Raw genomic sequence first — 12,135 nt, 5'->3', positions numbered from 1 at the left:
TATATATATATATATATATATATATATATATAGACATATATTATTCAACAACTTCATAGTGTTTAATTTTTATTTAATTAAGAAATGTTTTTTTTCTATTAACTGGTTGAGATTTTTTTTTCTCCAAAATGATGGCTTTTCAAACATGTCTATGATTTATGCATGCATGCATGTTTGAACTGCTAAATCCGGGAACAACTGGGGCAAAGGTCACTTTGCTGATGCTGCCTTGTTGATCTCAATCCATTTTTTAATTTGGTTTTGGTTGTTATTTGTTCATGTTTGAGTGAGAATCAATGGTCTTTCACCGCATAATATATCTTTTCATTCAAACAGAGACAAGAAAATAAAACAAAATTCTATTGAAGCAAATTCAAAAATTCATTATTTAAAAAGAAAAAACAATTTAAGTGTTATAACACGTGTCTGAAAAAAAAAAGATTAAGAACCTACAATCTATTTTTTAGACCTTATGCATTTCAATACATTTGATAACTTTAAATACCCATAATATTAAATGATATAATTAATAATTTGTATATTTAATAATACTAATAAAAGAATAGTATAAAAGAAATTTAACAATTAATACATTTTGAATCTATTATTTATTTCTTATAATAAGGACAAAAAATACTCCATTTTATTTTTTATAAAAAAGATAGGAGGAAATACTGTATTTACACTATTGACAACAATACACATTTATAAGTAATTTTTTTTAATAAACACTATTTTTACCAAAATAACTTTTTTTCATAACAAAGAATTCTAAATATAAACCATTACTCATAACTCAAGCTCTGCTGCTCGACAAAATCAAGTTAAAGCAAATTTATGGCTACAAAATCTAATTTAAACACACGGGAATCTTTCTTCTTCTTTTTTCTTTTGTTTTATTTATTTTGGGGGGCTATGAACTTCTTTTTCATTTAAAAAACAGAGAACAAGCATCTGGCGCTACCACTGCATAATTAAGTTTACAAATCAAGGAATGGAGGCATGGAAATCAACAAATGGATCAAATGTTATCATCAAGAGATGATCATAATAGAACGTACATCAGTTTTCAATTATGCAAAGCCCTAAACAAGAAGCTAAAACAAAATCAATAGAACCCTATCATCATGCACTAACTATAGCATCCGGATGTAGGACATAGCATGCTTTCATGTTTCGAGTGCATTCTTCTCTACATAATTCACAGAGAGAACCTGATATGAAATGGACTCAACTAGCTCTCCGCATCTTCACATTAAGTGGAATTTCCTTGTAGGACACAACCTTCTCAACTGATCTTCGCAATGGCCGTCCAACAGATGATCTACGAAGTTCCTGAGGCTCAAATGTACACGCATTGTATTCTTTGTATTCTTGTCCAGATACACTTGATGTTGTTAGATGAATTTTTTCTGACATATTATCACATAAATGGGAGACATTAAATTTTGTATCATCTATCTTAAAGAAGTCTTCAGTTGGCTCTGGATTCTCTGGCCTGAACTTGCCAGATTGCCTTCTCAAACTATGCCTGTAAAAAATTTTCAAAGATGTATAAGCCAGCTTTTGATTCTCTCAATCACTAAAAAAATCCAAACCATTCTTACATACCTACCTCTTCTTTTCAACATTCTTTTTTGCATGAACTTGTTCAGTGTTCGTAGGTCCTGAAGCTGCATGCAAACAATAAGTATAAGAATTGATGACATGAGAAAGTTAACAAAAAGGGACAAGTCTGGTACAATAATCACATTCAGTATCTTCTCTGGCTTCTTCATGGACTTTGGATCCTAATGATGTTGGTCCATCTTCATTTCCCAAATTTTCTTGGATATGTGAAACATCATCTTCCTCTAGGAAGTCATTTGTTGGTTCTGGTTTCTCAGCTTTCATCACTGCAGATTGCCTTCTCAAACTATACCTGTATGCATTCAATGGAGACATATAAGCTGCCTCGTTCCTAACCAGAGTCCAGCTTTGGAGTCAGACATTAGTGCAGTATAGCAAGCAGAGACAAACTCATACCTTTGATTGTCAACCTTCTCTGTGGATTTAACTTGTTTAATGACAGCAGGTGCAGAAGCTGCATGAGAGAAAAACCTATTTAAAGGTTATCTAAATTGAATTAACACATACACATGCACACAAAGTGGATCCACTATACTAATTACATTTAGATCTTGACACCCTCTTCCTTTTTGCATCCCCCCTGTTATCTTCTTGCAATGGTTGATCTGATTGCTTGCTCCGGTTTGCTCCAACCTAGCAGTAGATAAGGAAAGGGAAAATTGTAGCAACAACATTAAGCTGGGACTAAAGACCATCCAGCAGAAGCGAATACAGAAAAATTCATATCTTACCTCCTTTGCATCAATCTCATGCTTCAATTTCACTGTGTGCTTTTTTGCCTAAGCAAAGAGAAATAGAACAGTCAAAAACAAAAATAGCCCTTTGTTGTTTGCTCATTTGCAATTTATCAGCTTCAAGATGAGTTAAACTGACCGTCAATTCTAATTTCATAGCATTGAGAATACCATTTTTGCCTCCTAGTTCATGCTGAAGTTCCCTTAGCTGGATGGCAACAAATTCAACATCATTCAATACACCATAAAAGAAAAGAAAATGAAAGCAGTAGGTATGACATGCACCAATGTTTTCATTTCATGACTCACCTTCTGTCTACCAGAATTAAGCTCCTGCATTGCATAGATAGATAAAAACAACACACATCAGCAATCGTAGATCAGAATTTCAACAAGAGTAAAAAAATGTCAACATTCGGGCAGTACCGCCAGCATTTGACTATTTGTCAGGGCAAGTTCCGAATTTTGCTTCCGCAGTTTCTGAAAATTGCTTTGACATTTTTGTAGCTCCACTTTACATGATTCTATAATCGCACTGTCCAAACAAGTTGAGGAAACCCCAGTGAATGAAAACAGATTCATACCACCATAATTGCATTGACGACAGAAATAAGACAGAAAAGCAGACCAAATTCACACAAAGTATTACTTTCTATTAGCTAGAAGCTTCATCAACATTGCATTTTCCTGGGAAACAGAATCAAACTATCCATCAGTATATTTACAAATTAATAACAGAAAAAGAGGAAATTAATAGTCAGAAGTATACAATACCTTGAGAAGCTGGTCGGTGGAGATGTTAGGTGCAGACTGCTGCTTAGGTTGTTGGTTCAAGGTTTGAGGGTAATGCTGTTGTTGCTGCTGGTTGGTTATGTCAGCAAGCATTTTCTTCTGAGAAGCTCCCACTCCCACAGAAACAGAATTTCCCCTCACCATTTTTCCTCTCTTTGCTTTTTGACCTGCAACACAAACCCATTTCCAATTACCCCATGGAACAATATATTAGATCTCAAAACGCCCAAATTTGCATCTAGAATTTCGTTTGGACTCGGGGGCTTCAGTTAGTGGATGAATCTACACGCTATATAATCACGAATTACAAGTTAAAACATCAAATTTTCCCCAAACAGACACTTAATTGAGTGTTTTTAACCAGAATTAGAAGCGCAAAAACCCTAATGGGAGGTAAAATTTGGTCTTGAAAGAGGAGATAAATAAATAAGAATGCATGGAGTGTTTTGCAGATGATAGGAAGATAAAACCCTAAGTAAGAGGTAGGGCATAGCGACCGAAGAGAGAAGAAGAATCAAGAAAGAGAGGGAAAAGATGGGTACCTCCAACAACACCACATGGCTCTGAATCTGAGTCAAGGAAGATGCCGCCGTCACCACCTTCCATTTCCACAATCTCTCTCTGTCTCTCTCTCTCTCAGTGTGTCTCTGTGACAAACGAAGGAAGCTACTCAGAAGAGGGATCGTCAAGACTTGACCATAGCAACCAACGGCTTTACGAGCCTAGCTCCGAACCTCCTTTTTGAATCGTTATGTGAGTAATGTCCCAACCTTCTATACTATTTTTTTATATTTATATGTAATATTAAAAGTTCTTAAATTATTTTAAATATTACAATATGAATTTTGAATTCTATTTTTTATTATCCATTATTTATTTATATTTATTTGCTTTTTTTTTAGTCTTTCAATTTCCTTTTCTATAGAAAAATAAAGTTTTTAATAAGTTAAAAAACCTACGTTATTAAAATTAGTTTTTCTTATTTGCTTAAATAATAATAATAATTTAGTAAAAATAAAATTTTATAAAAATATAAAATTTAATAATATTAATGTATTAAATTATATTCAATTTTATAATTTTAATAAAATTATATTATTATATATTCTTATTATGTACTTTTTATTTTGAAAAATTACATTAAAATATCTTTAAATACTATTACTCTGTGAGTACTGATTTTATTTTTATATATCTTTTAATCTTATAAGTTTTTATGATAAAAAAAAAAAGTTAAACAAGTTATTGGGACAAACTAAAAATTTAAATTAAAGTTATAGTAAGGCATAAAATATAATATTCTGATTATTTATTGAACAAATATCACTTTGTGATGGTTCATAAAATAATGTTAATTAAATTAATATAATTTTCATAAATAAACACAAATTTATTAAATAAATATACGTTTAATGTACAATTAATGTTTAATTTTTTTTTATCTCAATTCATTCACAAATTTATTTATTGTAGTTTTAATGGACAACAGATAAAAGTAAAAGGGTAAAATTTAAGTGTAGTGTCATAAATACTTGCATTTTTATTATTAATAATAAAGTTGCACCTCAATGTTTAATAAAATTGAAGTCTATTTGTTTGGTCGTGTCAATGTTTAATAAAAGTCCTTAGTAGTATTCTGGTTGGCAGGTAACCCAACATTGCCACACAGGCCAAATGTTTGACAAAGTTTTATTTTTGGGCCAGTAAATGTGGGGCAAGATAGCCCAACCTACTCCAGTTGTTGGGTCAGGGCCTTATGGGTGCGAGCCTAGAACAAAATCTAACTTTTTTGGGTCAACTAGAAAAAAAAAGAACAAAGTAAAACAAAACTAGTATAATCAAACATTGGGCTCTGTCTACAAAAACACCCTGAACCAGTAGTAGCATAGATGCAGAAAAAGGGAGGATTTGCCACACAAATGTTACTGGCATTAGCAGCACTAAACTGATTTTTTACAAACAAGTTTAAGGAAAATGAAGGCTTAGATATGCTTTTATAATTATAAAATGTTTTGAAAAATAATAAGGATTCAAATCCCTGCTTCCCCCATAACTGTTATAGAAATGAAATTGGTTAATCAAACATTTCATGTTGATAAAGTGGGCTAAACTAGAAGCCCAAATTCAAAAACTTAAAACAATTCCCATAAAGGAATGATAAAAAATGTTACTACTTGACCATGTATCATGGTTTGGGCTTGTTCTTACCTAAGTATGAAAAAGTGTCTAAGGTGTATTATATTACTATTGTGGACAACAAGTACTCAGAGGAAAAGAATTAAGATTTTGAAATGGTTGTGTTGTCAATTCTATATCGAAGAGAGAGAGGGATTGGCATCATTGTCTTCGTGATAGAGTGTAGTCAAGTCAAAGTGAAGTACAAATCTAAACTATCCTTCATAAATGATAAATGATAATGCATGCATGCCTTTTGAAAGGAATATTAATAGATGGAACCATAGACTAGCCTCCATGACATGACCACTGCCAATGTATGCACCCTCGTTATAAATCATGGGGGGCCAAAATTAGCAATACATTGAATTTGCCCAACAAAATAAAAATAAAAATAAGCATGGTCTTCAATGGAAGCATGTTCAAACTAGAGGTGTCACTTAGGGTTATTTGTCCTTTCACAAATTTTAACACATTTTTAATTATTAACTAAAATTTATTAAAAAAATACAAAAAAAGAAACATTAAATTAGAAATAAAATAAATGAGACTAGTATAATATATTTAGTTTTTAATAAATATTAACTAATAATTATTGTTAGTCCTACATCGGTGGGAGTTCAATTAGAAGGACCTCCTTTGGCTTATAAAAGGAGGCTTAAGGGTTCCTTAAGCATTATCCCAAAATCCTCTCTTTCCTTTTCATTTTGTATTACACCGAGCTTGTACTTGGTAATAATAGTCTCCTATTTTGAGGAGTAAATTTTAGAGTAAGGAGTAGTGTAATTTTTCTTCTGTGATAATTTTATATTGTCTTTATTGGCTCTTATTTTTCATCTCTTATTTTAGTTGTGTGTTATTATACTGATACTCTGGTCCCAACAGTGGTATCAGAGCTATTGGTTTAGTTTATTCCGCTGCTATTGTCATTAGAATAGTGTTGGTAAAATTCTGAGTATACTCTGTGATTGCGATTTAATCTGATCTTTCACATCAAAAAAGAGTTGTTACTGAAAAAGTTTGGTAGTGTGAAACTGCTATCTGAGAAAGTTCTGGCTAGGAAAGATTTGGTATTTAAGAGTGTCGTTCTGGCTAGGAAAGATTTGGTATTTAAGAGTGTCTATAGTGACCCACCTCTCTTTCCTAGGAATTTTTTTTGTGTGTGTTAGTTCATGGTCTACCTGTGTTATTTCAGTAGACAATACTATTCATAGTGAGAAGTGCATAAGTCGGTATAATAAAGAGAGAAAATATGGCAGCAAAATATGAGATAGAGAAATTTAATGGGAGTAATTTCTCCCTGTGGAAATTGAAGATAAGAGCAATTTTGAGAAAAGACAATTGTCTTGATGCAATTGAAGGCAGACCTGCAGATATTTTAGAAGAAAAATGGAGAGAAATGGATAACAATGTTGTTGCCAATTTGCACTTAGCATTGGCTGATTCAGTGTTATCCAGTGTTGCAGAGAAGAAGACTGCAAAGGAGATTTGGGACACACTGATCAAGTTGTACGAGGTCAAGTCACTTCACACCAGAATATTCTTGAAGAGGAAACTCTACACTCTTTGAATGAGTGAGTCCACATCAGTAACGAACCACATCAACAATTTGAATACGTTATTTGCTCAGCTTACAGCCGCAGATTTCAACAAAGTAGAAAATGAACATGCGGAGCTTCTACTCCAGAGTTTACCAGATTCATATGATCAACTCATCATCAATATAACAAACAACAACATTATCGGTCGTCTATCCTTTGATGATATTGTTGGAGCAGTTCTTGAAGAAGAATCCAGGAGAAAGAATAAGGAAGATAGACTGGAAAATTCTAAACAGGCAGAAGCATTGACGATGATGAGAGGAAGATCAATGGAACGTGGTTCCAGTGGGAGCCAGAATCATGGTAGATCAAAATCTCAGAGAAGGAAGAACCTCAAATGCTACAATTGTGGCAAGAGAAGGCACGTGAAGAAAGATTGTTGGAACAAGAAGAGTGGAGGAGGGAAGAATATTGAAGCATCAACCTCTCAAGGTTGTGTTGCAAGTACTTCAGATGATGGTGAAATCTTATATAGTGAAGCAGTAAAATCTAGAGGTGGAAGACAACTTCATGAATGTTGGATATTGGATTCAGGTGCAACCTGGCACATGACTCCATGTCGAGACTGGTTTTACAATTATGAACCTATCTCAGGAGGATCCGTGTTCATGGGAAATGATCATGTCCTAGAAATTGCTGGAATTGGTACTGTCAAATTAAAAATGCATGATGGTACTATTCGTACAATTCAAGGAGTACGACATGTGAAAGGCTTAAAAAAGAATCTATTGTCCATTGGGCAATTGGATGACCTCAATTGTAAGATCCATATTGAAGGTAGAATCTTGAAAGTGGTTAAAGGCAACTTGGTGGTGATGAAAGCAGAAAAGATCACAACCAATTTATACATGCTTTTGGGAGATACGTTGAAAGAAGCAGATGCATCAGTTGCAATTAGTCAAGAAGAAGAAACAATGATGTGGCATCGTAGACTTGGTCATATGTCAGAACGAGGCCTGAAAATTCTAGCAGAACGTAATCTCTTGCCCGGGCTCAAAATGATAACCTTACCATTTTGTGACCACTGTGTGACAAGTAAGCAGCATAGATTGAAATTTGGCAACGTGACTACAAGAAGTAGACACATACTGGACTTGATTCATTCTGATGTATGGGAATCACTGGAAGTATCTATTGGAGGAGCAAAATATTTTGTATCATTCATTGATGATCACTCAAGGAGATTGTGGGTGTACCCAATCAAGAAGAAGTCAGATGTGTTTCTAGTATTCAAGGAATTTAAAGCACTAGTAGAACTTGAAACTGGGAAAAGAATTAAGTGCTTAAGGACAGACAATGGAGGAGAATATGTAGATGGTGATTTTCTGGCATTTTGCAAGCAAGATGGTATTTCAAGGCAATTCACAGTGCCTTATACACCTCAGCAGAATGGTGTAGCAGAGCGGATGAACAGAACTCTTCTAGAAAGAACAAGAGCTATGCTAAGAACAGCAGGAGTGGCTAAATCTTTCTGGGCAGAAGCAGTGAAAACTGCCTGTTATGTAATAAACCGATCACCATCAACAACAATTGGTTTGAAGACACCAATGGAGATATGGAATGGAAAGCCACCTAATTATTCTTCATTACATGTGTTTGGATGTCCTGTGTACGTGATGTACAATTCCCAAGAAAGAACAAAACTGGATCCAAAATCCAGGAAATGTATATTCTTGGGTTATGCTGACAATGTTAAGGAGTATCGCTTGTGGGATCCCACTGCCTGCAAGGTTGTTGTTAGCAGAGATGTAGTCTTTGCAGAAAATGAACTGCAAAAGGAGCAGAAAGATGACAGTACTACCAAAGACACTATTTCAGTAGTGATAGAAAGGAAAGCTAAAGAAGATGACAACTCTGAAGCAGAACAAGAGCACGGAGAACAAGAATCAAATGATGCCAATGATGGAGAAACTCAACAAACAAGACGTGAGATAAGGAGACCATCTTGGCACTCAGACTATGTGATGGCAAGCCACGATGCCTATTGTCTTCTAACAGATGAAGGAGAACCATCAACCTTTCATGAGGCTTTGAGGAGTTCAGATGCTTCATTATGGATGACAGCAATGCAGGAAGAAATTGAGGCCTTACATAAAAACAAGACATGGAAACTTGTTGAACTTCCAAAAGATCGAAAAGCCATTGGTTGTAAATGGGTCTATAAAATCAAACGAGATGGTAATGATCAAGTGGAGCGGTATCGTGCAAGATTAGTGGTTAAAGGATATGCTCAGAAAGAAGGCATTGATTTCAACGAGATATTCTCTCCAGTTGTTCGATTAACCACAATCAGAATTGTTCTGGCAATGTGTGCTGCATTTGATTTACATCTTGAATAACTTGATGTAAAGACTGCTTTTCTACATGGAGAACTTGAAGAGGAAATATATATGCTCCAACCAGAAGGTTTTGAAGAACAAGGAAAGGAAGATTTGGTTTGTAGGTTGACCAAATCTCTGTGTGGTTTAAAACAGGCGCCAAGGTGTTGGTACAAGAGATTTGATTCCTTCATTATTAGCCTCAGATACAACAGATTGAGTTCAGACCATTGTACCTATTACAAGAGGTTTGGTGATAATGATTTCATCATTTTGTTGTTGTATGTGGATGACATGCTGGTGATAGGCCCCAGCAAAGATCGAATTCAAGAATTGAAGGCACAATTAGCTAGGGAGTTTGATATGAAGGACTTAGGACCAGCAAACAAGATTTTAGGGATGCAAATACACCGAGACAGAAAAGATAGGAAGATTTGGCTCTCTCAAAAGAATTATCTTCGTAAAGTCTTGCGACGCTTCAATATGCAAGACTGTAAGCCAATCTCTACCCCACTTCCTGTCAGTTATAAATTATCCTCAAGTATGTGTCCTAGCAATGAAGCGGAGAGGATGGAAATGTCTCGAGTGCCGTATGCATCAGCGGTGGGAAGCCTTATGTATGCCATGATTTGTACTAGACCAGACATTGCACAAGCAGTGGGAGCAGTCAGTATGTACATGGCAGATCCTGGTAGAGAGCATTGGAATGTTGTAAAGAGGATCCTTAGATACATAAAAGGAACCTCTAATGTTGCATTATGTTTTGAAGGATCAGAATTTATTGTGAAAGGCTATGTTGATTCAGATTTTGCAGGAGATCTGGATAAAAGGAAATCTACTACTGGTTATGTGTTTACACTTGCTGGAGGGGCAGTAAGCTGGTTATCTAAGTTGTAGCTTTGTCTACTACAGAAGCTGAAATGGCAGCTACTGAGGCATGCAAGGAAGCAATCTGGATTCAAAGGCTATTGGAGGAACTTGGGCACAAACAACAGACTACTACTGTGTATTGTGACAGTCAAAGTGCTTTGCATATTGCAAAGAATCTAGCTTTTCATTCTAGAACAAAGCACATAGGTATACAATACCACTTTGTTTGTGAAGTAGTAGAGGAAGGTAGAGTGGATATGCAAAAGATTCACACCAAAGACAACATAGCAGACATAATGACAAAGCCAGTGAACAATGACAAGTTTACATGGTGTCGATCCTTGTATGGCCTATTAGGAATATAAGCAACATGTAATTGTAATATATATATTAGTAATGTGTGTGAAAATATGATTAACTTAATCATAATCTTCAAGTGGGAGAATTGTTAGTCCCACATCGGTGGGAGTTCAATTAGGAGGACCTCCTTTGGCTTATAAAAGGAGGCTTAAGGGTTCCTTAAGCATTATCCCAAAATCCTCTCTTTCCTTTTCATTTTGTATTACACCGAGCTTGTACTTGGTAGTAATAATCTCCTATTTTGAGGAGTAAATTTTAAAGTGAGGAGTAGTGTAATTTTTCTTCTGTGATAATTTTATATTGTCTTTATTGGCTCTTATTTTTCATCTCTTATTTTAGTTGTGTGTTATTATACTGATACTCTGGTCCTAACAATTATGAGTGTATTACAACATGTTTTGCATTGAGCTTATTTTCGTGTGATTTTTAAAATTAAATTAGAGTCATATTTCATATTTGATTAGATATAATTAGATGAATTAACCTATTTTGCATCTTCTGATATAAACCATGCATGGGGTCTCATGACACAGTGAACCTTGAGAAGATGGTCCGATTCCAATAGATGAAAGTTTGTTTGTTCTATGTAGTTCTTAATTATTTGAAGGGCAATATGCTTTCTTTGATTGATGTTACGTTGTTTTGTTCATCTTCATTTGGTGTTATCGTTGCTATTTTTTTCATGTCAGGCGATGTTTTGTTTTCTTTTACTTTAAGTTTGTTTTTATTACTTATAACACTGCTTTCTCTTCGTACAAAAAATATCTCAATGTCAGTTTATGATCCCTTCTGTCTCTTTGCTTATTCTCCAACTCTAAATATGTGTAGATTGGAATTCACAAATTTGTTGTTTTTTACCTGAGTTTTTAGTGAGATGTTTATAGTAAAAAATATAGGCTAACACTGATCAAGGCTGTTTTTTTTAAGATACCTATATTATTGGATATCAAGAAAATGTTTTCTTGGCTAAGTTAGAATTTTTACCTCTATTAATCTTATCACTTTAATTTTCATTTTGATATAATCTTTTATCTTTTTTAAGTTTCATTTTGATCATTTAAATTTTAAATATCAATTAAATAAGTTTTTTTTGACAATCACATGTACTTATCAATAAAATATAAAAAAGGTAAAAATAACAATGATAACAATTAAGAAAAATAAGACAAAGATAATAACAAACACAGCTGAACATAATTAAATTAAATATTGATATATCTACTTTTTATGAACTTTAATCTTAAGTAACGTGAGACTTGTTCTTTATATAACACTTATATTTTAATATTATTAATTATAGTTTTTACGTTATGATGATGATACTATACATCATTTTTTTGTCAACTATACTATACAGCATTGAACAGGTAGCTCCCCCAAAATTAATTCTGGGCCTGGCAAAGGTGAAGGTATTTTGGACTTATGCAATCACAGTCAATGATTTCTTTTTTTTTCTTTTTTTTTTTTAAGTTTTCTCAACTTTTATTCATATTAAAATAACTCTAAACCAAAAGCACACTTATTCAATACCTTTTGGGTATGGGGCTTATACTTTTCTCTTTCCAAATATTCTTTTTAGCCATAATTTTTATAAATTTGTTTGTCCTATTACCGCAAAACGGGCTTTATGAAGTTTTTTTTTTCTTCCAATGTTTG

The 12,135-nt window shown here is 33.8% G+C and overlaps 1 protein-coding gene across 1 annotated transcript; it reads right to left on the bottom strand.

The window, feature by feature from the left end:
* Positions 1-1,230: 1,230 nt before the first annotated feature.
* LOC113871736 (SHUGOSHIN 2-like) lies at positions 1,231-3,821 on the bottom strand. The gene is made up of 12 exons (XM_027508835.1): positions 3,698-3,821; positions 3,138-3,322; positions 3,013-3,050; positions 2,790-2,898; positions 2,673-2,696; positions 2,503-2,571; positions 2,361-2,408; positions 2,172-2,262; positions 2,026-2,083; positions 1,752-1,921; positions 1,616-1,673; positions 1,231-1,531 (listed from the first exon to the last, which is right to left on the bottom strand). Exons 1-12 carry the CDS (start codon positions 3,759-3,761, stop codon positions 1,231-1,233), a joined length of 1,215 nt encoding a protein of 404 aa, XP_027364636.1. The 5' UTR covers positions 3,762-3,821.
* Between the last annotated feature and the right edge of the window lie 8,314 nt (positions 3,822-12,135).

This window comes from Abrus precatorius, unplaced genomic scaffold (genome assembly GCF_003935025.1).
Source record: "Abrus precatorius isolate BTA unplaced genomic scaffold, Abrus_2018 Scaffold7, whole genome shotgun sequence".
Taxonomy (NCBI): Eukaryota; Viridiplantae; Streptophyta; class Magnoliopsida; order Fabales; family Fabaceae; genus Abrus; species Abrus precatorius.
Note: the sequence above shows the minus strand (reverse complement) of the source record. Positions and strands in the feature narration are given on the sequence as shown.

Excerpts from the sequence above, each read along its gene's own strand:
- LOC113871736 (XM_027508835.1), bottom strand. The coding sequence starts at position 3,761 with ATGGAAGGTGGTGACGGCGGCATCTTCCTTGACTCAGATTCAGAGCCA. Across the intron at positions 2,899-3,012 it reads AAGCTTCTAGCTAATAGAAA|TGCGATTATAGAATCATGTA; the intron begins GTAATACTTTGT and ends TTGTTTGGACAG. Across the intron at positions 1,674-1,751 it reads AGCCAGAGAAGATACTGAAT|CTTCAGGACCTACGAACACT; the intron begins GTGATTATTGTA and ends GTTTGCATGCAG.